The sequence below is a fragment of the Dendrobates tinctorius genome, unplaced genomic scaffold (assembly GCF_039654945.1).
Source record: "Dendrobates tinctorius isolate UK_male_01 unplaced genomic scaffold, ASM3965494v1 ptg000375l, whole genome shotgun sequence".
Lineage (NCBI taxonomy): Eukaryota > Metazoa > Chordata > Amphibia > Anura > Dendrobatidae > Dendrobates > Dendrobates tinctorius.
This window is the reverse complement of record NW_027362041.1, coordinates 300,188-326,830: the sequence shown is the minus strand read 5'-3', so window position 1 is coordinate 326,830 and position 26,643 is coordinate 300,188. Positions and strand designations below refer to the sequence as shown.

Sequence of the window (26,643 nt, the reverse complement as noted above, 5' to 3'; positions counted from 1 at the left end):
CAAATGCTAAGTGACCTTCCATTATGATTCTCCATGTCATTGAGTTCACAGACACCAAACATGTCTAGGTTCTTTTTTATTTAAGACTAGTTTCACACTAGCGTTCTTGGGCGCCGCTAAGCCCCGCCCCCGGCTGTGTCCCCTTCGGTCAGTTCCTCCTCTGATCGCATGAGGCTGCATGCGATCAGTGTATCCTATATTTAGCGTTGGATACGCTGATCGTGCGCTGGTCTGATTTTGCTGGCGCTGAACCCTTTTTTTCGCTGCGCCCAGAGCACAAAAATGCAACACAGCATATAATCACCCTGTGAGGTTCCCAGCCAAAGATATGGCAGGTAGAAGTTTTTAAAATGGGCGTATATTCTCTAACTCAGCCCACCCAATGAGGTGAGTAAGAGAAAAGCATAAAGCTGGGATGCTCGATCAGGTAGGGGTCACATGCCTGGAGAACCAGCTACAGAAAGCTGAGCTAAAGGACCCTTTTGCCCTGGGAAGGTTCTCCTCCCCTTTATCAACACGTCAAATTTGTGACTGAGAGTAAGTTTCTTATTTTAATCCCTTTTATTTGTAACTGTTGTACATACTGTATTTTGTCTCCTTTTGTAATATCTTTTATATTTTTCTGTAAACACTGCCTATATTTTCTGGGGTAAACTTATAAATTTACTAGTTTCGTTCTTTTGGCTCTATGATAGAACTGACACGTCCTACTCGCCAAATTACGCTACCTGCGGGTTAGTTCCTGACCTGATACAGTCTTTAGTATCAAATGAGGAACTGGTGGCAGCATAGCGCCCTGTGGTATTGGGAAACCCTGGCAGTGACGAATCGGAGGTTTATGTGTTTGGTCCCTGCCTTGGATTGGTGATACACACGCCGCCCTCACTGCAGAGTTCCCAATAGCCAGTATGCAACAAGTCAGCCTTTCCAGTGACAACTTACCCTAGGTGCATTTCCCTGACTGACCTGAAGAAAAGGGGGCGCCAAAGAGCTGCAAGTTCCAATAGGAACTGAAAGTGGAAACAAAAGCTGTGGGGTATTGTACCTCACGACGTCACGGGTAGAAGTAAATTTGTGACGTATTGGTGGCAGAGCAGTGGGATCATAGAGCATTAATGATCTGGTTTGAGCAATCATTCCACTCACTAAAAACTTGCACGGTTCTTGCGAGGACCCTGCTCAAAAAGTTTAAGATTGAACTAGGTGTTTAGTAGATCTGAGACCATACGGTGTGTGTAGCAGTTACCCCCTCCCCTTCTCTTGGCTTTTCTGTCCTATCTTTTATTTGACAATTATGACTGCAAGGGGAGAACCCTGGTACACCCAGCAGAAAAAGGACATTGTTGTTGGAATATGTACGTACCAAGGCATTGACCCACCCAGGAAAAAAACAAGGATCAAATGGTCGCGGAACTGGTGCAACTTGAAGCGGATCAAGACCGTTCCCAGAGCCCAGCGGAGGCAAGGGTCAGCCAAAGTATGGACGTCACCAAACCAGAGGTCCAACCGGTGCAGGCCGGCGCGAGTGGATAGCGTGGACCGCTATCTGCAACTGGCTCTATAACAATGCCCTGCAGAAGATCATGAGAGATGTCTGCAGCTGATAAAGCAATACCAAGAGAGAGCCGAACGAGAGCGACAAGCCGAGCGGGAAGAGTGACAGCACCAGCTGGAGTTAGCGCGAATCCAGGGGCCGACGTCTTCCCAGCCCAGCAGTGAGTCCAGCAATGCCCAGTTCCATAAACCTGGGCCAGAGCATATTTCTGTGATGGAAAAGGATGGGGACTTAGACATTTTTCTGTGGGGATTTGAAAAAGCCTGCACAGTACCAGTTGCTTGTGACCCAATGGGCCTGATATTTAACCTCAGGGCTCAAAGGAAAAGCTCTGAAGGCATTTGCATCTCTTCCTCGAGACCAAGAGGGAAATTATGAGGCCATCAAGCAGGCCCTGATAAGAAAGTACCAAGTGACTCCTGAGGTTTTCCACTAAAAGTTCCGGAATCTCCAATGTGGCCCACACGACAGTTACAGCGATGTAGTGCATGGACTCAGAACCAACTTTGATCAGTGGGTCCAAGGACTGTCAGTGACCATCTTTGAGCAGCTTCAGGACCTGATGATAAAACACCAGTTCCTGCATCTTTGTCTGGCGGAGGTGCGACAGTTCGTGATGGACCGGGAGCTAAAAGACGCGCATAAAGCAATGCAGATCGCTGACACCTACGAGTCCAACTGTAAACCGGAGGTGCGTAAGCCGGTTGCCACCAGCTGGAAAGTGGGTAAGCCATCAACCAACCCCAGTACCCCTGCCAGATGACCCACCAGAGGCCTTGTCCCCTTTGCCAATGAAATGCCTACATCTGATCCCCACAAATGTTATGTTTGCAATGGGACTGGACATCTCAGCGCCACTTGTCCGGAGAAGCAGAAGAAGAGCCGCCCCAGTCAAGTCCTCAGGGCCTAATGCAGCAGTTCTTTTTGTGGGTGGGGCGGTTAGGAGGTCGTGTGAAAATTTTCAGCACATCACCATGGGGAACCATGTCGCTATAGGCCTCAAGGACACTGGTGCCGAACGAACCCTCATCCGACCCGAACTCCTGGCCCTGAAGAGATTATTCCGGGGAAAACCCTGACTGTTACTGGGGTTGGGGGCGTCCGTTGTCCCTTGCCGATGGCCTGGGTTTTTATAGATTGGGGTGCCGGATCTGGGTGAAGGAAGTGTGGGTGTCCGAAAACCTGCCCACACACGTTTTGTTGGGGACTGATTTAGGGAGGATAGTTGCGTACTATGTCCCTGATACCCTTCCCCCCATATGATCCACAGCGTAATGTTCATAGAATCATAGAATCGTAGAGTTGGAAGGGACCTCCTGGGCCATCTGGTCCAACCCCCTGCTCAAAGCAGGATTCGCTAAATCATCCCAGTCAGATGTCTGTCCAGCCTCTGTTTGAAGACTTCCATTGAAGGAAAACTCACCACTTCTCGTGGCAGCCTGTTCCACTCATTGATCACTCTAACTGTCAAAAAGTTTTTTCTAATATCTAATCTGTGTCTCCTCCCATTCAGTTTCATCCCATTGCTTCTAGTCTTTCCTTGTGCAAATGAGAATAAAGTTGATCCTTCTACAATGTGACAGCCCTTTAGATATTTGTAGACATGTTAATGGTAATAATGTGCATGCTTTACCTGATAATGATGATGTATCCGAAGGTACAGGAGTACTCAGCCACCTCACGCTGCGGGGTGATCTGGTTGAGGATCCTCTAACAGGAGCAAGCATAAGTGCTAAGGGAAATAGGGAGAGGCACGGGAATCATGAAGAAGGTGATGCCACAAAGGGAGGTGTCCTGGCCGAAGGTAACTGCCCCCATACATAGCACTGCTCCTGAGGTAATGGGGGTGGACAGAGGTGTATCTGGGCTTTCTGGTACCCGGGGCAAGAATTCGGTTTGGCGCCCCACCAAGCACACATGCGATTTGCACACTTACTCATGTACCGACGAGCTGCTCTTCCTAATGCTCTCAATGTTCAGTGAAAAACTGAGAGAAGCATGAAGAGAAGCTCGTTGTCACAGGGCCATAAGTATGAAAGTCGCATATGAGTGAAGTGTCCGTGTGATGAGTACTGGAACCTGCAGAGCTGAATCCTGACATTGCAGGCTTCTGAAATCTCACAATGAATGCACTGCACACTTTTAGGATTCTCCCGTACCGGTGACAAGAGTACACAGTCATGTCAGCACAAGCATGTGATTTGTATACTTCTGGACACATTTCGACTAGACGTGCCCGGCCTCGCTCAATTCATTTTCATTGAGTGAGGCCACACATGTCTAGTCAGCACATGACAGCATGTATGTAAATTACCGGCACGAGAGTATCCTAACAGCGTTCACTGAGCACTGTGAACATGAGAATTAGTCAGTATCACAAATAATATTTACATCCAGGTACCTTATAGATGACGTCGTCTCTGGTGTCGTTCTCCTTCTTTTCTTCTTCTTGTCCAGACCCCATGATGAGTATTCTCATCCACATCTCGCCTCTGCAGACTTCCATCTTCTCCAGTCTTCTGCACCAACTCTCCACACAATCCCCTTAAAGATAGAACTGTCATTATAATGCATCTAAATAAAAATATCTGCAATATACTGTTGCCTCACACTATTCCCCTCCCTCCTCATACTGTCTCCGCTAACATCCCACCTGTTCACCATACTGTCTCCTCATGTATTTACCCCCTCACTCTCTATACTGTCTGCTCACACATACCCGACTCCCTATACTGTCTGCACACATCCCATCACCCTCACTCCCCATACTGTGTCCACATACATTTTTCCCTTCGCTACTCATACTGTGTCCACATACATCTACCCATTCGCTCCCCATAGTGTCTGCACCTTTCCCCCCACTCACCCCCCATACTGTTTCCTCATACATACTCTTCATTTTGTCCTCAAATCTACCCACACACATCAAATCTCCCCACACACTCCAAATCCCCCGCACACATTAAATCCCCCCATCCCCACTCCAAATCCCCCACACACATTAAAACCCCTCATCCCCACTCCAAATATCCCCACACATTACCCCCATCCCCTTTCAATTCCCCCCACATATTAAGTACCCCCCATCCTCACTCTAAATCCCCCCATACATTAAATAACCCCCATCCCCACTCCAAATGCCCCCACACATTAAATAACCCCCATCCCCACTCCAAATGCCCCCACACATTAAATAACCACCCATCCCCACTCTAAATCCCCCACACATAAAGTGCCCCCATCCATTAAATAACCCCCATCCCCATGCCAATTCCCCTCACACATTAAATAACCCCCCCATCCCCACTCTAAATTCCCCTCACACATTAAATAACCCCCCCATCCACACTCTAAATTCCCCCCCACACATAAAGTGCCCCCTATCCATTAAATAACCCCCCATCCCCATGCCAATTCCCCTCACACATAAAGTGCCCCCCCCTTCGGTGGCTCTTCAGCTCCAGAGAGAGTGGAGCACACTTACCACCAGTGTCCTGGGCGCCGGCGAGTGACGTCAGCAGCGTGATCACATGACGTGATCACGCTGCTGGAGTTGCTCTGACCCGGCGGTCAGAGCTTCAATTGTACTGGCGTCTGTATAGACGCCAGTACAATTGCTCCCTGGGAGCCGGCACACGCAGCTTCTCGGCGCCGGCTGTCAGCTTGACAGCCGACCCAGAGAACCTCCGACTCCCAGGCCAGAACGCGGCAGAATGCAGCCGCCAGGAGAGACACTGCGGACCGCCGCATTAGGCAACTCGACTGCGCCCGGCCAGCTGCGCCCGGGGCACATGCCCTTGCCCCCCCCGGATACCCCTCTGGTGGAGGATGGGGAGGTAGTACCCATAGCCGAGCAGGCTGATGGGACTGTGGTAGTCCCTGGGGAGCCGGCCTATATAGCCGGTGTCAACCGCAGTCAGAGTGCCCAGAATGCAGGTAACGCCCTGCTTTCTGGACCCTCCTCAGTCAGAGGGATGACTGAACCAGAGATGGGCCAAGAGGAGGTCCCAGAGGGTCCCCGTGAGGAAGGGACCATAATGTCACTTCTAGCTGCCTCCAGCCAGGAGTTCCAGGCTGCTCTGCACTCACATGTTAGCCTGGAGGCCTTGAGAAAACTCGCCAAGAAGCCCACCTCTGAGACTGATAAGGAGAAGCTGTTCTGGGAACGAGGGAGGTTGCATTGGGAGTCAGTTGCCGGTAAATCCCAAAAGGAGTGGTTGAGGGAAAGACAGCTGGTCATCCCCTACCAATTTAGAGATGAATTGTTAAGGATTGCCCATGAAATTCTACTCGCTGGACACCTGGGGATCAGCAGAACTAAGGCCCGGCCGTCTCGACACTTCTAGTGGCCCAAATTGGGGACACATGTAACAAACTACTGCCGCTCCTGTATCACATGTCAAAGAATGGGAAAGTCAGGGCCTGCTCCCAAGGCTCCCCTGATCTCTTTGCCAGTGATACAGGAACCTTTCCAGAGGATTGCTGTGGACATTGTGGGACCACTGGCCAAATCCAGCAGCTCTGGAAAGCGTTACATCCTTACTGTGGTAGACTATGCTACCCAATACCCGGAGGCAGTGGCTCTGTCCTCAACTAGGGCGGATAAGGTGGCAGATGCCCTGTTGGTCATCTTTTTACGAGTAGTATTTCCCAGGGAGGTGCTTACCGGCCAGGGGACTCAATTCATGTCTCGCCTAATGAAGGTTCTATGTAAGAAAATGCAGGTTAAGCGTCTGGTATTGAGCGCGTATCAACCCCAAACCAATGGTTTGTGTGAGCGCTTCAATGGTACCCTCAAACAGATGCTAAGAATGCTGGTTGAGACCCAGGGACACGACTGAGAGCGGTACCTCCCACACCTGCTATTTGCTTACCGAGAGGTTCCGCAGGCCTCGACGGGATTCTCCCCCTTCGAGCTACTGTATGGCAGGCGAGTCCGGGGACCCCTTGGGATCATAAGGGAATCCTAGGAAGAAGAGCCGAGCCCTTCAGAAGTGTCCATTGTGGCGTGTGTCATGCTCTTCCATGACAGGATGCAGACCTTGACGCAGTTGATGCATGACAACCTGGCGCAGGCCCAGGCTGACCAGAAGCACTGCTACTACCAGAACGCCCAGGAGCGGACCTACCAGGTAGGTCAGATGGTGTGGGTGTTGGTCTCCGTACCAAAGGATAAGCTTCCGGCGGCTTGGGAAGGCCTGGACGTCATACATCAACAGCTCAACTCCGTCATCTTACGTGGTCACTCTTGACCACGCTCTCGGGGTAGGCGGAAGGCCTTCCACATCAATATGATGAAAGCTCATCAAGAACGTGGAACCTGCTTCCAACCGGTCTGCAGCCTGCTTCAGGATGGGTAGGAAGAGCCCCAACTGGACAAGCGGGCCCTAGCGAAGGCCGGCAGGTCCATAGAGGATGTGGAGGTAAACGCCTTGCTATCCGCACACCAGTGGTTGCAGCTGCGAGCCTTGCTGGAATCCTTCAGAGCTGTGTTTGTCAACAGACCTGGAAGGACTGAGGTAGCGGTCCACGAAGTGGACACCGGGAATCATGTCCCAATCCGGTGGACTTCCTTTCGGATCTCTAACAAAGTGCAGCACGTCATGCACCAGGAGATCGATGAGATGTAGTTCCCTGACTGACCTGAGGATAAGGGGGGAGCCAGAGAGCTGCAAGTTCCGAACCGAAACTGAAAGTGGAGACAAAAGTTGTGGGGTATTATACCTTACGACGTCATGGCTAGAAATAAATTCGTGACACCCGTTACTGGATTTTAATGCAATGTTGCGGTGACCAAAAGAAATAATTCTGGGGTTTTGACTTTTTTTTTTTTTTTCGCTAAGTGGTTTACCGATCGGATTATTTTTATAGCTTGATAGATTACGTGATTCTGAACGCGGCGATACCAGATTAGTGTGCATTTGATTTTTTTTATTTTTGTTTTATTTTGAATGGGGTGAAAGCGGGGTGATTTGAACTTTTTATATTTTTTTAATATTTTTAGAAACTACAGTGACAAGTGACAATCATAGTGATATGCTGGAGACCTCTGGTTCTTACGGAATAAAATTCTTGGACTTATGTGCGCTGCTAGACAGAATATCAAATCCAGATCACGTAGATAGATTAACCTTTTATTTCCCAACGCGTTTCGAAGTCCATAACACTTCTTCCTCAGGGGATGACATATATGAGTAGATAGAGCTGTCTCTAGTTTTATACATCCACAGATTGAAAATTGGCGCCAATGATAACATGTGATACAGCGCAAAAGTCAAAGTTCAAACAGATCAAATGTCGTGAGAATATCATAATTTATCTTTAGTTGATAAAATCAATTGTTCCTTTATTTCACAGAAAAAGGTATTAAAAAGAAAAAAATGATAAAAATATAAAAAGCTTTTTTTTTCCTTTTTTCTTTTTATCACTTTTTATATTTTTATCATTTTTTTTCTTTTTAATACCTTTTTCTGTGAAATTAATAAAGGAACAATTGATTTTATCAACTAAAGATAAATTATGATATTCTCACGACATTTGATCTGTTTGAACTTTGACTTTTGCGCTGTATCACATGTTATCATTGGCTCCAATTTTCAATCTGTGGATGTATAAAACTAGAGACAGCTCTATCTACTCATATATGTCATCCCCTGAGGAAGAAGTGTTATGGACTTCGAAACGCGTTGGGAAATAAAAGGTTAATTTGTCTACGTGATCTGGATTTGATATTCTGTCTAGCAGCGCACATAAGTCCAAGAATTTTATGCCGTAAGAGATTTATTTGGCGGTCACTGTGTGGACCGTTGGACGTGCAGCAGGCTGACAACTGACCTTATATGCTCAGGTCTCTCTTGCAAAGGGTGAGTATATCTCTTTATTCTCTTTCAAAAGTCACCCGGATAAAACCCTATTGCGCTCTCTTTTCCTATAGTTTAAATAATTTGGAGACCTCTGGTTGTCATGCTGACCCATCGGTGACCCGCCATCACGTGACAGGGTCACCGATGGACGAGATTTCTGTCGCGCTTGCCAGAAGCGTGCATTAAATGCTGCTGTCAAGCGTCATACAGTAATAGAATAGATTCTCTACCTCAGGTGGATCCTGGTTGCTGGTCATGTAATCACAGAATATATTCTGTACCCCGGATGGATCCTGGTTGCTGGTCATATAATCACAGAATATATTCTATACCCCGGATGGGTCCTGGTTGCTGGTCATATAATCACAGAATATATTCTATACCCCGGATGGATCCTGGTTGCTGGTCATGTAATCACAGAATATATTCTATACCCCGGATGGATCCTGGTTGCTGGTCATATAATCACAGAATATATTCTATATCCCGGATGGATCCTGGTTGCTGGTCATATAATCACAGAATATATTCTATACCCCGGATGGATCCTGGTTGCTGGTCATATAATCGCAGAATATATTCTGTACCCCGGATGGATCCTGGTTGCTGGTCATATAATCACAGAATATATTCTATACCCCGGATGGATCCTGGTTGCTGGTCATGTAATCACAGAATATATTCTATACCCCGGATGGATCCTGGTTGCTGGTCATATAATCACAGAATATATTCTATATCCCGGATGGATCCTGGTTGCTGGTCATATAATCACAGAATATATTCTATACCCCGGATGGAGCCTGGTTGCTGGTCATATAATCACAGAATATATTCTATACCCCGGATGGATCCTGGTTGCTGGTCATATAATCGCAGAATATATTCTGTACCCCGGATGGATCCTGGTTGCTGGTCATATAATCACAGAATATATTCTATACCCCGGATGGGTCCTGGTTGCTGGTCATATAATCACAGAATATATTCTATACCCCGGATGGATCCTGGTTGCTGGTCATGTAATCACAGAATATATTCTATATCCCGGATGGATCCTGGTTGCTGGTCATATAATCACAGAATATATTCTATATCCCGGATGGATCCTGGTTGCTGGTCATATAATCACAGAATATATTCTATACCCCGGATGGATCCTGGTTGCTGGTCATATAATCACAGAATATATTCTATATCCCGGATGGATCCTGGTTGCTGGTCATATAATCACAGAATATATTCTATATCCCGGATGGATCCTGGTTGCTGGTCATATAATCACAGAATATATTCTATACCCCGGATGGATCCTGGTTGCTGGTCATATAATCACAGAATATATTCTATACCCCGGATGGATCCTGGTTGCTGGTCATATAATCACAGAATATATTCTATATCCCGGATGGATCCTGGTTGCTGGTCATATAATCACAGAATATATTCTATACCCCGGATGGATCCTGGTTGCTGGTCATATAATCGCAGAATATATTCTGTACCCCGGATGGATCCTGGTTGCTGGTCATGTAATCACAGAATATATTCTATACCCCGGATGGATCCTGGTTGCTGGTCATATAATCACAGAATATATTCTATACCCCGGATGGATCCTGGTTGCTGGTCATGTAATCACAGAATATATTCTATACCCCGGATGGATCCTGGTTGCTGGTCATATAATCACAGAATATATTCTGTACCCCGGATGGATCCTGATTGCTCGTCATATAATCACAGAATATATTCTATATCCCGGATGGATCCTGGTTGCTGGTCATATAATCACAGAATATATTCTATATCCCGGATGGATCCTGGTTGCTGGTCATATAATCACAGAATATATTCTATACCCCGGATGGATCCTGGTTGCTGGTCATATAATCACAGAATATATTCTGTACCCCGGATGGATCCTGGTTGCTCGTCATATAATCACAGAATATATTCTATATCCCGGATGGATCCTGGTTGCTGGTCATATAATCACAGAATATATTCTATACCCCGGATGGATCCTGGTTGCTGGTCATATAATCACAGAATATATTCTATATCCCGGATGGATCCTGGTTGCTGGTCATATAATCACAGAATATATTCTGTACCCCGGATGGATCCTGGTTGCTCGTCATATAATCACAGAATATATTCTATATCCCGGATGGATCCTGGTTGCTGGTCATATAATCACAGAATATATTCTATACCCCGGATGGATCCTGGTTGCTGGTCATGTAATCACAGAATATATTCTGTACCCCGGATGGATCCTGGTTGCTGGTCATGTAATCACAGAATATATTCTATACCCCGGATGGATCCTGGTTGCTGGTCATATAATCACAGAATATATTCTATACCCCGGATGGATCCTGGTTGCTGGTCATATAATCACAGAATATATTCTATACCCCGGATGGATCCTGGTTGCTGGTCATATAATCACAGAATATATTCTGTACCCCGGATGGATCCTGGTTGCTGGTCATGTAATCACAGAATATATTCTATACCCCGGATGGATCCTGGTTGCTGGTCATATAATCACAGAATATATTCTATACCCCGGATGGATCCTGGTTGCTGGTCATGTAATCACAGAATATATTCTATACCCCGGATGGATCCTGGTTGCTGGTCATATAATCACAGAATATATTCTGTACCCCGGATGGATCCTGGTTGCTCGTCATATAATCACAGAATATATTCTATATCCCGGATGGATCCTGGTTGCTGGTCATATAATCACAGAATATATTCTATACCCCGGATGGATCCTGGTTGCTGGTCATATAATCACAGAATATATTCTATACCCCGGATGGATCCTGGTTGCTGGTCATGTAATCACAGAATATATTCTATACCCCGGATGGATCCTGGTTGCTGGTCATATAATCACAGAATATATTCTATACCCCGGATGGATCCTGGTTGCTGGTCATATAATCACAGAATATATTCTATACTCCGGATGGATCCTGGTTGCTAGTCATGTAATCACAGAATATATTCTATACCCCGGATGGATCCTGGTTGCTGGTCATATAATCACAGAATATATTCTGTACCCCGGATGGATCCTGGTTGCTGGTCATATAATCACAGAATATATTCTATACCCCGGATGTATCCTGGTTGCTGGTCATGTAATCACAGAATATATTCTATACCCCGGATGGATCCTGGTTGCTGGTCATGTATTCACAGAATATATTCTATACCTCGGATGGATCCTGGTTGCTGGTCATGTAATCACAGAATATATTCTATACCCCGGATGGATCCTGGTTGCTGGTCATGTAATCACAGAATATATTCTATACCCCGGATGGATCCTGGTTGCTGGTCATATAATCACAGAATATATTCTATACCCCGGATGGATCCTGGTTGCTGGTCATATAATCACAGAATATATTCTATACCCCGGATGGGTCCTGGTTGCTGGTCATATAATCGCAGAATATATTCTGTACCCTGGATGGATCCTGGTTGCTGGTCATATAATCACAGAATATATTCTGTACCCCGGATGGATCCTGGTTGCTGGTCATATAATCACAGAATATATTCTGTACCCTGGATGGATCCTGGTTGCTGGTCATATAATCACAGAATATATTCTATACCCCGGATGTATCCTGGTTGCTGGTCATATAATCACAGAATATATTCTATACCCCGGATGGGTCCTGGTTGCTGGTCATATAATCACAGAATATATTCTATACCCCGGATGGATCCTGGTTGCTGGTCATGTAATCACAGAATATATTCTGTACCCTGGATGGATCCTGGTTGCTGGTCATATAATCACAGAATATATTCTATACCCTGGATGGGTCCTGGTTGCTGGTCATATAATCACAGAATATATTCTATACCCCGGATGGGTCCTGGTTGCTGGTCATGTAATCACAGAATATATTCTATACCCCGGATGGATCCTGGTTGCTGGTCATGTAATCACAGAATATATTCTATACCCCGGATGGGTCCTGGTTGCTGGTCATATAATCACAGAATATATTCTATACCCCGGATGGGTCCTGGTTGCTGGTCATATAATAACAGAATATATTCTATACCCCGGATGGATCCTGGTTGCTGGTCATGTAATCACAGAATATATTCTGTACCCTGGATGGATCCTGGTTGCTGGTCATATAATCACAGAATATATTCTATACCCCAGATGGGTCCTGGTTGCTGGTCATATAATAACAGAATATATTCTATACCCTGGATGGATCCTGGTTGCTGGTCATGTAATCACAGAATATATTCTGTACCCTGGATGGATCCTGGTTGCTGGTCATATAATCGCAGAATATATTCTGTACCCCGGATGGATCCTGGTTGCTGGTCATATAATCACAGAATATATTCTATACCCTGGATGGATCCTGGTTGTTGGTCATGTAATCACAGAATATATTCTGTACCCCGGATGGATCCTGGTTGCTGGTCATATAATCGCAAAATATATTCTGTACCCTGGATGGATCCTGGTTGCTGGTCATATAATCACAGAATATATTCTGTACCCTGGATGGATCCTGGTTGCTGGTCATATAATCACAGAATATATTCTATACCCCGGATGGGTCCTGGTTGCTGGTCATATAATAACAGAATATATTCTATACCCCGGATGGATCCTGGTTGCTGGTCATGTAATCACAGAATATATTCTATACCCCGGATGGATCCTGGTTGCTGGTCATATAATCGCAGAATAAATTCTATACCCCGGATGGGTCCTGGTTGCTCGTCATATAATCACAGAATATATTCTATACCCCGGATGGATCCTGGTTGCTGGTCATATAATCGCAGAATATATTCTATACCCCGGATGGATCCTGGTTGCTGGTCATATAATCGCAGAATATATTCTATACCCCGGATGGATCCTGGTTGCTGGTCATATAATCACAGAATATATTCTATACCCCGGATGGATCCTGGTTGCTGGTCATATAATCACAGAATATATTCTATACCCCGGATGGATCCTGGTTGCTGGTCATATAATCACAGAATATATTCTATACCCCGGATGGGTCCTGGTTGCTCGTCATATAATCGCAGAATATATTCTATACCCCGGATGGGTCCTGGTTGCTCGTCATATAATCACAGAATATATTCTATACCCCGGATGGATCCTGGTTGCTGGTCATATAATCACAGAATATATTCTATACCCCGGATGGATCCTGGTTGCTGGTCATATAATCGCAGAATATATTCTATACCCCGGATGGATCCTGGTTGCTGGTCATATAATCACAGAATATATTCTATACCCCGGATGGATCCTGGTTGCTGGTCATGTAATCACAGAATATATTCTATACCCCGGATGGATCCTGGTTGCTGGTCATATAATCACAGAATATATTCTATACCCCGGATGGATCCTGGTTGCTGGTCATATAATCACAGAATATATTCTATACCCCGGATGGATCCTGGTTGCTGGTCATGTATTCACAGAATATATTCTATACCCCGGATGGATCCTGGTTGCTGGTCATATAATCACAGAATATATTCTATACCCCGGATGGATCCTGGTTGCTGGTCATATAATCACAGAATATATTCTATACCCCGGATGGATCCTGGTTGCTGGTCATGTAATCACAGAATATATTCTATACCCCGGATGGATCCTGGTTGCTGGTCATGTAATCACAGAATATATTCTATACCCCGGATGGGTCCTGGTTGCTGGTCATATAATCACAGAATATATTCTATACCCCGGATGGATCCTGGTTGCTGGTCATATAATCACAGAATATATTCTGTACCCCGGATGGATCCTGGTTGCTGGTCATATAATCACAGAATATATTCTATACCCCGGATGGATCCTGGTTGCTGGTCATATAATCACAGAATATATTCTATACCCCGGATGGATCCTGGTTGCTGGTCATATAATCGCAGAATATATTCTATACCCCGGATGGATCCTGGTTGCTGGTCATGTAATCACAGAATATATTCTATACCCCGGATGGGTCCTGGTTGCTGGTCATATAATCACAGAATATATTCTATACCCCGGATGGATCCTGGTTGCTGGTCATATAATCGCAGAATATATTCTATACCCCGGATGGATCCTGGTTGCTGGTCATATAATCGCAGAATATATTCTGTACCCCGGATGGATCCTGGTTGCTGGTCATGTAATCACAGAATATATTCTATACCCCGGATGGATCCTGGTTGCTGGTCATATAATCACAGAATATATTCTATACCCCGGATGGATCCTGGTTGCTGGTCATATAATCACAGAATATATTCTATACCCCGGATGGGTCCTGGTTGCTGGTCATGTAATCACAGAATATATTCTATACCCCGGATGGATCCTGGTTGCTGGTCATATAATCACAGAATATATTCTGTACCCCGGATGGATCCTGGTTGCTGGTCATATAATCACAGAATATATTCTATACCCCGGATTGATCCTGGTTGCTGGTCATATAATCACAGAATATATTCTATACCCCGGATGGATCCTGGTTGCTGGTCATATAATCACAGAATATATTCTATACCCCGGATGGGTCCTGGTTGCTGGTCATGTAATCACAGAATATATTCTATACCCCGGATGGATCCTGGTTGCTGGTCATATAATCACAGAATATATTCTATACCCCGGATGGATCCTGGTTGCTGGTCATATAATCACAGAATATATTCTATACCCCGGATGGATCCTGGTTGCTGGTCATATAATCACAGAATATATTCTATACCCCGGATGGATCCTGGTTGCTGGTCATATAATCGCAGAATATATTCTATACCCCGGATGGGTCCTGGTTGCTGGTCATATAATCACAGAATAGATTCTGTACCCCGGATGGATCCTGGTCGCTGGTCATATAATCACAGAATATATTCTATACCCCGGATGGATCCTGGTTGCTGGTCATGTAATCACAGAATATATTCTATACCCCGGATGTATCCTGGTTGCTGGTCATATAATCACAGAATATATTCTATACCCCGGATGGATCCTGGTTGCTGGTCATATAATCACAGAATATATTCTATACCCCGGATGGATCCTGGTTGCTGGTCATATAATCACAGAATATATTCTATACCCCGGATGGATCCTGGTTGCTGGTCATATAATCACAGAATATATTCTATACCCCGGATGGATCCTGGTCGCTGGTCATGTAATCACAGAATATATTCTATACCCCGGATGGATCCTGGTTGCTGGTCATGTAATCACAGAATATATTCTATACCCCGGATGTATCCTGGTTGCTGGTCATGTAATCACAGAATATATTCTATACTCCGGATGGATCCTGTATTTTGGTTCAGTTGAAATCAATGATGGAACAGTGAGCCATCAGCTCTCTTCTCCATCATTCTTCCTGTATGTCTGACATCTCAGTGCCGCGGGCACAATGTGCTCTACATCACAGGAGAGCGTGGTCTTTTTTATTTTAATACAATAAGTACATTTTGGGGGCCATTGTACTAATTAGAGGGCTGTGTCTTGGTCATCATACTGTATGTAATATACCGTCGTAACATAGCCTAAAATGTTGATCCAGAGGAAGGCAAAAAAAAACATGTGGCAAACACTATGCTCCACATTGGGGAAAAAAATTCCTTCCCGACTCCACATACGGCAATCAGACTAGTTCCTTGGATCAACGCAATATCAAGGAAACTAGTGTATATACCCTGTAACATTATACTTTTCAAGAAAGGCATCCAGACCCTTCTTAAATTTTAGTAGGGAATCACTCATTACAACATCATATGGCAGAGAGTTCCATAGTCTCACTGCTCTTACAGTAAAGAATCCGCGTCTGTGAGTATGCTTAAACCTTCTTTCCTCCAGACGTAGAGGATGCCCCCTTGTCCCCGTCACAGGTCTAAGAGTAAAAAGATCATTAGAAAGCTCTCTGTACTACCAATAGGATAACATGGAAATTGAACCCCTTTTGGCTGAAGTTGATAAAATCGCCCGACAGAACGATAGATCAGTTACATTGCTTTGTCTCGTCCCACCCTGAACCCCGAAATGTTAATTTATTTTGGGACTCTCTTAAAGCTTATCTGAGGGGTTGTTTATCCTCTACGATCTCTTATATTAAACGAGTGACATCGGAGGAGGATGGCGAGATGGAGCGACGTCTGAAGGATTCGGAGGCAGCCTACATATCTGATCAAACTAATAGTAATAGGGTGGAGTGGTTGACTGCTCAAAGGTTATATGCTTAATATATTGACACTAAAACTAAATGTAAACTATTTTTCACCAGACAATCTTATTTTGAGATGGGGAATCAAGCAAGTAAACTTTTGGCTTACTTAGTAAGACAGCATATTACAATTAACACAATTCTACAGGTTCGCAACTCGGATGGTGTTTTGGTTTCTTCAACTGAGGAAATACTGAAATGTTTTTCTGAGTATTATAGTTCATTGTATAATTCTAAGACTGATGCTGATGGCCCGGGGTGTCTAAATTATCTGTCAGACATAAAGTTTCCCACATTGAGTCCTTCCCAGCGGGCCTTTATGGATGCTGAATTTACTCTGGAGGAGGTGGAGGATGCCATAAAGGATATGGCCTCTGGGAAGGCCCCTCGGCCGGATGGATTCCCTGTCGAACTGTATAGGAAATACCAGGAGATGCTGGCGCCCCCTTTGTTGACGGTGTTTTGTGGGATTTGGGAGGGGGATTGCATGCCTGAATCCTTCTATGAGGCTAATATAATAGTTCTAAAAAAGGAGGGGAAAGACCCTTTAGATTGGGGATCTTATAGTCCCATATCATTGGTAAATGTGGATTATAAGATTTTTACCAAAATTTGGGCCAAAACGTTGAATTCAGTCATATTAGACCTCATACACTCTGACCAAACTGGTTTTATGCCTGGTAAGAGCACCTCCATCAATATTAAACGAGTCCAGTCATGGTCCAATATAGCTCTCTGGTACCGGATTGTTATGAATGGGTCACCGAGGAGAAAAAAAAACAACACACGCTAAGTCTCAGAAAACCAGAGAGGTTGGTAACTATGCAGATTACAGAGCCCTGATCTTAACACACAACTAGAAGCAGTCGTGGAGCGTGCCTACGATGGTCCTGGACGCATCGTCACAACCGGAGAGCTAAATAAGCCTAAAGTAAGAAAAGAGGAAAACTAACTCCCCAGAGCAGACCCCAAAGGAAAGCCACTCCCCCCACATGTATTGATGGTGAAGCAAGATGAAAACACAAACAAAGGCAGAAAAATAGACTGAGCAAACGATGGGGCCAAACTAACTTGAAAGGACAGGAAAGGAAAGATACTGTCTGCAATCTGCCAAAAATCCCTACCAAAAATAATGTCCAACGCTTCTGATAACAAAATTAACCCTGAAGTCACTAGACTTCTCCCACTATATCAGCACTGTGAAATATTCTGAGACAGAGGAAAAAGAGGCCAATCTAATAAAGGGCAAAAAGGCAAATTGGCAAATACAGATAAATAAGAGTGGAAATTCAGCACAGCCCAGCCGGGCTGGCTGACCACACAAAACCTGAGTTGGCCAACAAGAGCAAGTGTGAACATTAGCAAAAACAAACTTAACTTGAGAAGACTGGAGCACAGCTGAAGTCCAAGACCTGAGAAGCAGACTGAATCACCAGCACCAGGATAGGGCGTCGTCTGTCTTATATCCAGTCTGATACTCCAGAGATCCAATCATTATCCTCCTCGTCAGGTGGCAGACCATTACCAATTAAACTTACCTCACTACCTCCTGTCACCACCAGAGGGAGAACAGAAGGAGAACTCCCAGCTGGTGGAGCAGAAAATGAGCTCATAACACCGGATAATGAATGGGCATTGGCATCGCTGGATGTGGCCAAGGCCTTTGACTCTCTTGAATGGCCTTTTCTCCGTGCATGTTTGCAGAGGTATGGATTCGGTGATAGATTCCAAAAATGGGTCAGTATTTTATACATGAAGCCTAAGGCCCGGGTCATCGTAAATAATTCCATATCTGAGCCATTTTCATTACATAGGGGAGCTCGTCAGGGGTGTCCCCTTTCCTCGGCCCTTTTTGCTCTTGCTATTGAGGCATTGGCAGTTCATATAAGATCTTCCCCTAATATTGCCGGTATAGAAATAGCAGGTCGGACAATACCATAGGCCTTTATGCTGACGATATGGTGATATTTATGGACAAGGAGGAGGAGACCTTGACAAGAGTGATCACTATTATAAATAAATTGGGTAAATATTCTGGCGTATATAAACTGGGAGAAATCTGCTTTGATGCCCCTTTCCCATGCTCCAATGCCACGACTTAAGACACTTTTCTTACTACCCATTGTAACCAGTTTTAAATACCTGGGTGTCCATATTTCTCAAGACAGTAAATTTGATTTGCAACTTAATATATATCCACTACAGGAGATGGTCCAAGCCAAATTCGCGATCTGGGGTAAACTTCCACTGTCTGTGGCCGGACGTATTAATTTAATTAAAATGATATTACTCCCCAAGCTTAGCTACTTTCTCCAACATAGTGCTGTAGTGGCGACCAGATCCTTTTTCGCTAATCTGAACTCCCAGATCACATCTTTTATATGGGGGAAAACCAGACCCAAACTTAAATTATCCACTCTCCAAGAGGGGAGGGGGGGGCAGCGTTACCCGATTTCTTTTTGTATTATTTGTCTGGGCAGGCCAAAGCCATAAGCACATGGATGCCAGGCGGTCACCTACCTAATTCTGAAGATCATCTACTCTATGCCGCACAAACTAGTTGCCCATTGGGATTCTTGGAAATGAAGAAAGCAAATGTCTCGAGAATGTTACCTCTGCTTCGTCTGGCACGATCAGTATGGAAATAGATTACAAGGGTGGTTGGATTTGAGGGTATTATAGCTGAGATGCCCCTATGGAATAATGGTTACCTTCCGGCGTTACTTGAACATCCATCTGTCGAGTTTTGGGCTCAGTATAATGTGTCTACGATAGGTGATCTATATGATCATGGAACTTTGATGTCTTTTGAACAAATACAAGTTAATCGCAGTGTCCCGAGGTCCCAGTTCTTTCGTTATTTACAATTAAGGTCAGCTCTTCAATCGCACATGAGATGTATAGGTATAGATAATGCTATTTCGTCTCTACCCTTGATAGGGATACTTAAATCACAGGGACCCCAGGGCCTCGCCTCTTCTCTGTATACATATATGCTGTCAATGGGGACAGAATCTACCATAGACTCCGTTAAGAAGAAATGGGAAAGGCTCATCTCAGATACAAGGGGAGAGGAGTGGGAAGAAATTCTAGTCATCAATTAATGTATCTCCATCTGTAAATAATAGGATGATACAATTATATATTATAAATCAATCATATTTGACTCCAACTCTTTATTCACATGGGTATAGAGATCAGGGTTTATCACTTGCGACTCAGGGGTTTTTTCCTTATTAGCTTCAATGAGAAAATGTCGTTGCACCGTGATTTTTCTAAAAAATTTGTTTAAATCGAGATAGAGATTAAAAGTATTTAGAGGGGCATCAGGACAAAAGGAAAGGCCATGTTCCAGCAAGGATATTTCAGGGGCAGAAAGTACATGTTCCGATAAGTTAAAAATATTAGATTTAGCTATTTCACCCCCTGGTTTAGGGTTGATTTTATTACCTTTGGATTTGATCTTAAACCTCGATTTCCCCCTCTACATCCTCTCCTTCTAACATAGTAACATAGTTATTAAGGTTGAAGGGAGACTTTAAGTCCATCTAGTTCACCCCATATCCTATCCTAACTTGCCCTAACATGTTGATCCAGAGGAAGGCAAAAAAAACCCCATGTGGCAACAGTAAGCTTCACATTGGGGGAAAAAATTCCCTCCCGACTCCACATACGGCAATCAGACTAGCTCCCTGGATCAACGCAATATCAAGGAAACTAGTGTATATACCCTGTAATATTATACTTTAGGCCTCTTTCACACTTCAGTTTTTTGTGTCAGTTAAAATGCGGCAAAAAGGCGGAAAAGCGGATCCGTTCCTAACTGATGTGAACGGATGGCACAGGATCCGTTTTTTTTGACGGATCCGCAGAATGGAGAATTTTTAAAGGAACAAAAATAGAGCGAATAAAGACATAATCATCAGAAATGCGGATAAAGGGGGCGGGGTGTTGATTATGGATAGAGACCGTTACAACAACAAGGGCTTCAGGCTACTAAATGATTCTGAATATTATGATAAACTTGCCCACGACCTCTCATCCTCCATCCTTTCGGAATATACCACACTCATAAAAGAGGCTAGATCACTTGGGATCCTTAAATTGAAGGAGTATAGATTCATCAATATCTCTAAATTCAGATTACCCTTCTTCTATTTCTTACCCAAGATCCATAAAGACCCTGAAAATCCCCCACGTCGCCCATCATTTCAGGGGTTAAATCACCTGTAATCTTTCTCATTACGTGGACCTATTTTTAAAGAAATATGTTTTAAATTTGCCTTCCTAGCTTAAAGACTCCTCTCATCTAATCGATCTTTTGCTCTCCTTACACATTTTTACCAATTGCCTCCTGATAACCCTTGATGTGCAGGCCCTTTATACGAATATTCGTCATGACTTGGGGATAGCAGCAATCCAGCAATTCCTTTCGAATGATGATTCTCTACCCCCCTCACAGAATTTTTAAAGCAGGCCATCCTTTTTGTTCTTAATAACAATGTCTTCTCTTTTGAGAGTACTTGCTACCGCCAGGTAAGGGGCTGCGCGACGGGGACGAGATTTGCCCCCAGTTATGCTAATCTGTTCACGGGGGCCTTTGAGTCCACATTCATCGCGCAGTCCCCTCTGGCGGTAGGCAAGATAGCACTTTATAGACGCTTTATTGATGACTTGTTCATTATCTGGACTGGTTCGGAATCAGAAGCAATTGAATTCACCCAGTCCCTGAACCAGAATACTTGGGGTCTCACGTTTTCCTCTGATATGTCCACCACAGGTATCCAATTTCTAGACCTAATGATTAATCTCGACCAATATGGTAGAATTTCAACATCAACTCATTTTAAAAGAGTTGATGTCAACAGCTACCTTAATTTTTCCAGCACCCATCTCCCTACATGGATCTTGAATATTCCCTACGGGCAATATTGGAGAGTCCGTAAAAATTGTGACTTCTTAAAAGAGGCAAAAATTCTTGAAGACCGGTTTATTGACAAGGGTTACCCTAAAAAACTATTGAAGGACGCCTTCACTAGGGCTAATAACTCCTCCCAGAAGGACTGTATTGAGAAAATCAGAAATAGAAGTATTGCTCCACAAAAGAAGGCTGAATCTGCAGATTTTGCGAGATGGGGCCTGATTACTACCTTTAATAGGTCTCATGCCCGCATCCGCAATCTAATAAAAAAATATTGGTTTATTTTTAAAGGTGATCCTATTTTGTCAAACCATTTACCGGCACAACCTATGACAATCTTTAGGAAGAATCGTACCCTCTGTAACTTTGTGGCTCCAAGCAATACATCTATCAGTTAATCATCCCTACCAACCACATATGGTTCATAGAATCCAGGCTGCTTTGCCTGCAGAACCCCCAAATGCCTCTGTTGTACATCCATTCTGAATGGGGTGCAACATTTTAAATCTCATACTACTGGTTCATCTTTTAAAATCAATAGCCACGTCCACTGTCAGTCAAATTATGTCATTTACTTAATTGAATGTGACTGTGGGTTGCAATATGTGGGCAGAACTATTCAACCAATGCATAATAGAATGAATAAACACCGCCAAAATATAAATAACGGGTATCTGTTGCACAGCCTATCCAAACATTTTTTGCTCACACATAATAAGGATCCCAGTGCGCTGAGACTGACAATTATAGAATATATTAGAGATGACGCCACTAACCTCTATGAGAGTTTAATCAGGAGGGAAAGTTTTTGGATTTTTAAATTAGGGACAATAGCACCTGAGGGGTTAAACCTCACAATCGAGAAACCATTCTGACATTCCTTTCTTGCTTTACCCACCTTGCTGCTTTTAATATATTTGAACTTATTTTTTTACTGGTCCTATTAATATTGAGTGTTCATTGTATGTGTTATGTCCAATTTTTTATTTATACTTTGTTTTTACTCCATGTACTTTGTTTAAAATGTTGCCATGATGTTTAATTAATAGCCATTTTTTCATTGGCTATTGTTCCTTTAAAAACCTCTGATCTGTACTGCCACCTGAGGAAGACAGATTATTCTGTTGAAACGCGTTGTGGACATGTAATAAAAAAGACTTTTAACTACCTCCTCCTATTTTTGCGCTCCCTTCTGACCTGGATTGTACTGAACTGCCATAATTATACTGATAGGACTTGATTTGTAAAGGCGCACACCTGTCTATATAAGACCTCACAGCTCGCAGTGAATGTCAGACCAAATGAGAATCATGAGGTTAAAGGAACTGGCCAAAAAGCTCAGAGACAGAATTGTGGTAAGGCACAGATCTGGCCAAGGTTACAAAAGAATTTCTGCAGTACTGAAGGTTCCTAAGACCACAGTGGCCTCCATAATCATTAAATGGAAGAAGTTTGGTACCACCAGAAGTCTTCCTAGACCTGGCCGTCCAGCCAAACTGAGCAATCGTGGGAGAAGAGCCTTGGTGAGAGAGGTAAAGAAGAACCCCAAAATCACTGTAGCTGAGCTCCACAGATGCAGTAGGGAGATGGGAGAAAGTTCCACAAAGTCAACTATCACTGCAGCCCTCCACCTGTCGTGCCTTTATGTCAGAGTGGCCAGACGGAAGCCTCTCCTCAGTGCCAGACATATGAAAGCACGCTTAGGGTTTGCTTAGAAGCACATGAAGGACTCCCAGACTATGAGAAATAAGATTCTCTGGTCTGATGAGACGATTATAGACCTTTTTGGTGAGAATTCTAAGCGGTATGTGTGGAGAAAACCTGGCGCTGCTCATCACCTGCCCAGTACAATCCCAACAGTGAAACATGGTGGTGGCAGCATTATGCTATGGGGGTGTTTTTCAGCTGCAGGGACAGGACGACTGGTTGCCATTGAAAAAAGCATGAATGCGACCAAGTACAGAGATATCCTGGATGAAAACCTCTTCCAGAGTGCTCTCGACCTCAGACTTGGCTGAAGGTTCACCTTCCAACAAGACAATGACCCTAAGCACACAGCTAAAATAACAAAGGAGTACTTCAGAGCAACTCTGTGCCAATTCTTGACTGGCCCAGCTAGAGCCCTGACCTAAACCCAATTGAGCATCTCTGGAGAGACCGGAAAATGGCTGTCCACCAGCGTTCACCATCCAACCTGACGGAACTGGAGAGGATCTGCAAGGAAGTGTAGGGAAGGTGACCTGACGGACGGACGGACGTGTCAGAACAGAGAAAGGAAGGTTTGCACATTTTAGACAGGTGTCTGTTACTACAGTGGGGAAACAGCTGAGAAAGTGTAGTGGACGTGCAATACCTTGGGTTGACCATTAGAGGGCAGGGAGGAGTGTGAGCGAAGGACTTGACATCAGCTTAGGGCTTAGGAAACCATTGGTCATGGGGGCGGAGTTACAGGGAAGCGGGAAAGATATAAATTTGACAGGAGGGTTCCAGAAAGTTCCAGTCCCCAGAGGGAGCTCCAGTGACAGGAGGACTACGATAGTTTGTGCACTGTGAGGAAAACCGAACCAGGGGGACTGAGGAGAGAGAAAGTCAGGGGGGTGGTCCTGACACCAGAGTACCGCAGTATAGACGAGGCACTGAGGTAAAGCATACCGTATTGAGAGAGACGACTGATCAGTAAAAGTGCTGTTGGTTTACGGGCTTAAGGCGGCCACAGTGACGGATCTGACAGGAGCGTTGAAGAGTGAAGAGGGGACGGTGCGTAAATGTACGTCCCCGGTGTAAAGTACGGTGTGCGGGAAGCGGCCCTGGAAACGGGGGGCCGATAAGTGAAGTGAAGCAAAGTGAATTGAAGTGCGGTGTACTTCGGAGGCCGTCAGGTGGATGGCAAGAGAATAAACTTGGACCCGTTGTACCCGAAACTTGCCTCATCGTGTGTCTGTACGTCACTGCGCGATATATTGAGGGACCACCCCCCCAGCTCGGCCCTCCGACCCTTCAGAAGAATGGCAGAGGATCCCCAAACCCAGGTGTGAAAACCTTGTGGCATCATTCCCAAGAAGACTCATGGCTGTACTAGCTCAAAAGGTGAAAAGGGTCTGAATACTTATGACCATGTGAGATTTCAGTTTTTTTGTTGTTTTTTTTTAATAAATTTGCAAAACTTTCTACATTTCTGTTTTCTTCAGTCAAGATGGGGGCAGAGTGTACATTAATGAGAAAAAAATGAACTTTTTCAAATTTACCAAATGGCTGCAAAGAAAACAAAGAGTGAAAAATTTAAAGGAGTCTGAATACTTTCCGTACCCACTGTATATATCAATTGAAATACTGCTTTCTCAGTAATGGAGGAATGCAGCGACCATGTACAGGTGTTGTAGGACTTGTCTGTGAAAGTTCTTCATGGCATGTAAAGGGTTTGGAGGTTGTGAGATCCTGCTGACAGTTTCCCTTTTAGGTTTCTTCTGTTACATTATGTTAATTTCTTTTTCCAGGGTTCATTGCATCCGCGGATTAAGCATTTCTTTCAAATTACACAATATTTATCTGTATTTTCAGATTATACTTAATAAATTCTCCAGTCGTGAGAGCAGAGAACTTGCGCTTTAAAGAAGAAGGGGTCCGTGATGTCCTGAAAGACGTTTTCCTACCATGGTACAACGCATTCCGCTTTCTGATGCAGAACATTTATCGATTGCATAAGGTATGTATGAGACGATGATGGCAGGGATCCACTGGTATACGTCATCAGGAGACTGACAAGAGATGGAGGTGGGCTGTGGCCTCTGCCTGGTGTGCTTGTGGCCTCTGCCTGGTGGGCTGTGGCCTCTGCCTGGTGGGCTGTGGCCTCTGCCTGGTGAGCTGGGGCCTCTGCCTGGTGGGCTGTGGCCTCTGCCTGGTGGGCTGTGGCCTCTGCCTGGTGGGCTGTGGCCTCTGCCTGGTGAGCTGTGGCCTCTGCCTGGTGAGCTGGGGCCTCTGCCTGGTGAGCTGTGGCCTCTGCCTGGTGAGCTGTGGCCTCTGCCTGGTGAGCTGTGGCCTCTGCCTGGTGGGCTGGGGCCTCTGCCTGGTGAGCTGTGGCCTCTGCCTGGTGGGCTGTGCTGTGGGCTGTGCTGTGGCCTCTGCCTGGTGGGCTGTGGCCTCTGCCTGGTGGGCTGGGGCCTCTGCCTGGTGAGCTGGGGCCTCTGCCTGGTGGGCTGTGACCTCTGCCTGGTGAGCTGTGGCCTCTGCCTGGTGGGCTGTGGCCTCTGCCTGGTGGGCTGTGGCCTCTGCCTGGTGGGCTGTGGCCTCTGCCTGGTGAGCTGTGGCCTCTGCCTGGTGGACTGTGGCCTCTGCCTGGTGAGCTGGGGCCTCTGCCTGGTGGGCTGTGACCTCTGCCTGGTGAGCTGTGGCCTCTGCCTGGTGGGCTGTGCTGTGGCCTCTGCCTGGTGGGCTGTGACCTCTGCCTGGTGGGCTGTGACCTCTGCCTGGTGAGCTGGGGCCTCTGCCTGGTGAGCTTTGGCCTCTGCCTGGTGAGCTGTGGCCTCTGCCTGGTGGGCTTTGCCTCTGCCTGGTGAGCTGTGGCCTCTGCCTGGTGAGCTGTGGCCTCTGCCTGGTGGGCTGTGGCCTCTGTCTGGTGGGCTGTGGCCTCTGCCTGGTGAGCTGTGGCCTCTGCCTGGTGGGCTGTGCTGTGGCCTCTGTCTGGTGGGCTGTGGCCTCTGCCTGATGGACTGTGGCCTCTGCCTGATGAGCTGTGGCCTCTGCCTGGTGAGCTGTGGCCTCTGCCTGGTGGGCTGTGGCCTCTGCCTGGTGGGCTGTGGCCTCTGTCTGGTGGGCTGTGGCCTCTGCCTGGTGAGCTGTGGCCTCTGCCTGGTGAGCTGGGGCCTCTGCCTGGTGAGCTGGGGCCTCTGCCTGGTGGGCTGTGGCCTCTGCCTGGTGAGCTGGGGCCTCTGCCTGGTGGGCTGTGGCCTCTGCCTGGTGGGCTGTGACCTCTGCCTGGTGGGCTGTGGCCTCTGCCTGGTGAGCTGTGGCCTCTGC

General features: G+C 45.5%; 1 protein-coding gene across 1 annotated transcript in view; it reads left to right on the top strand.

The window, feature by feature from the left end:
• Positions 1-26,643, top strand: part of IARS1 (isoleucyl-tRNA synthetase 1) — a 237,217-nt gene that overhangs the window by 145,480 nt on the left and 65,094 nt on the right. The window contains exon 19 of the mRNA XM_073562980.1: positions 25,189-25,333. Within this exon, the coding sequence (XP_073419081.1) occupies positions 25,189-25,333 (145 nt within the window). The remainder of the gene's footprint in view (positions 1-25,188; positions 25,334-26,643) is intronic.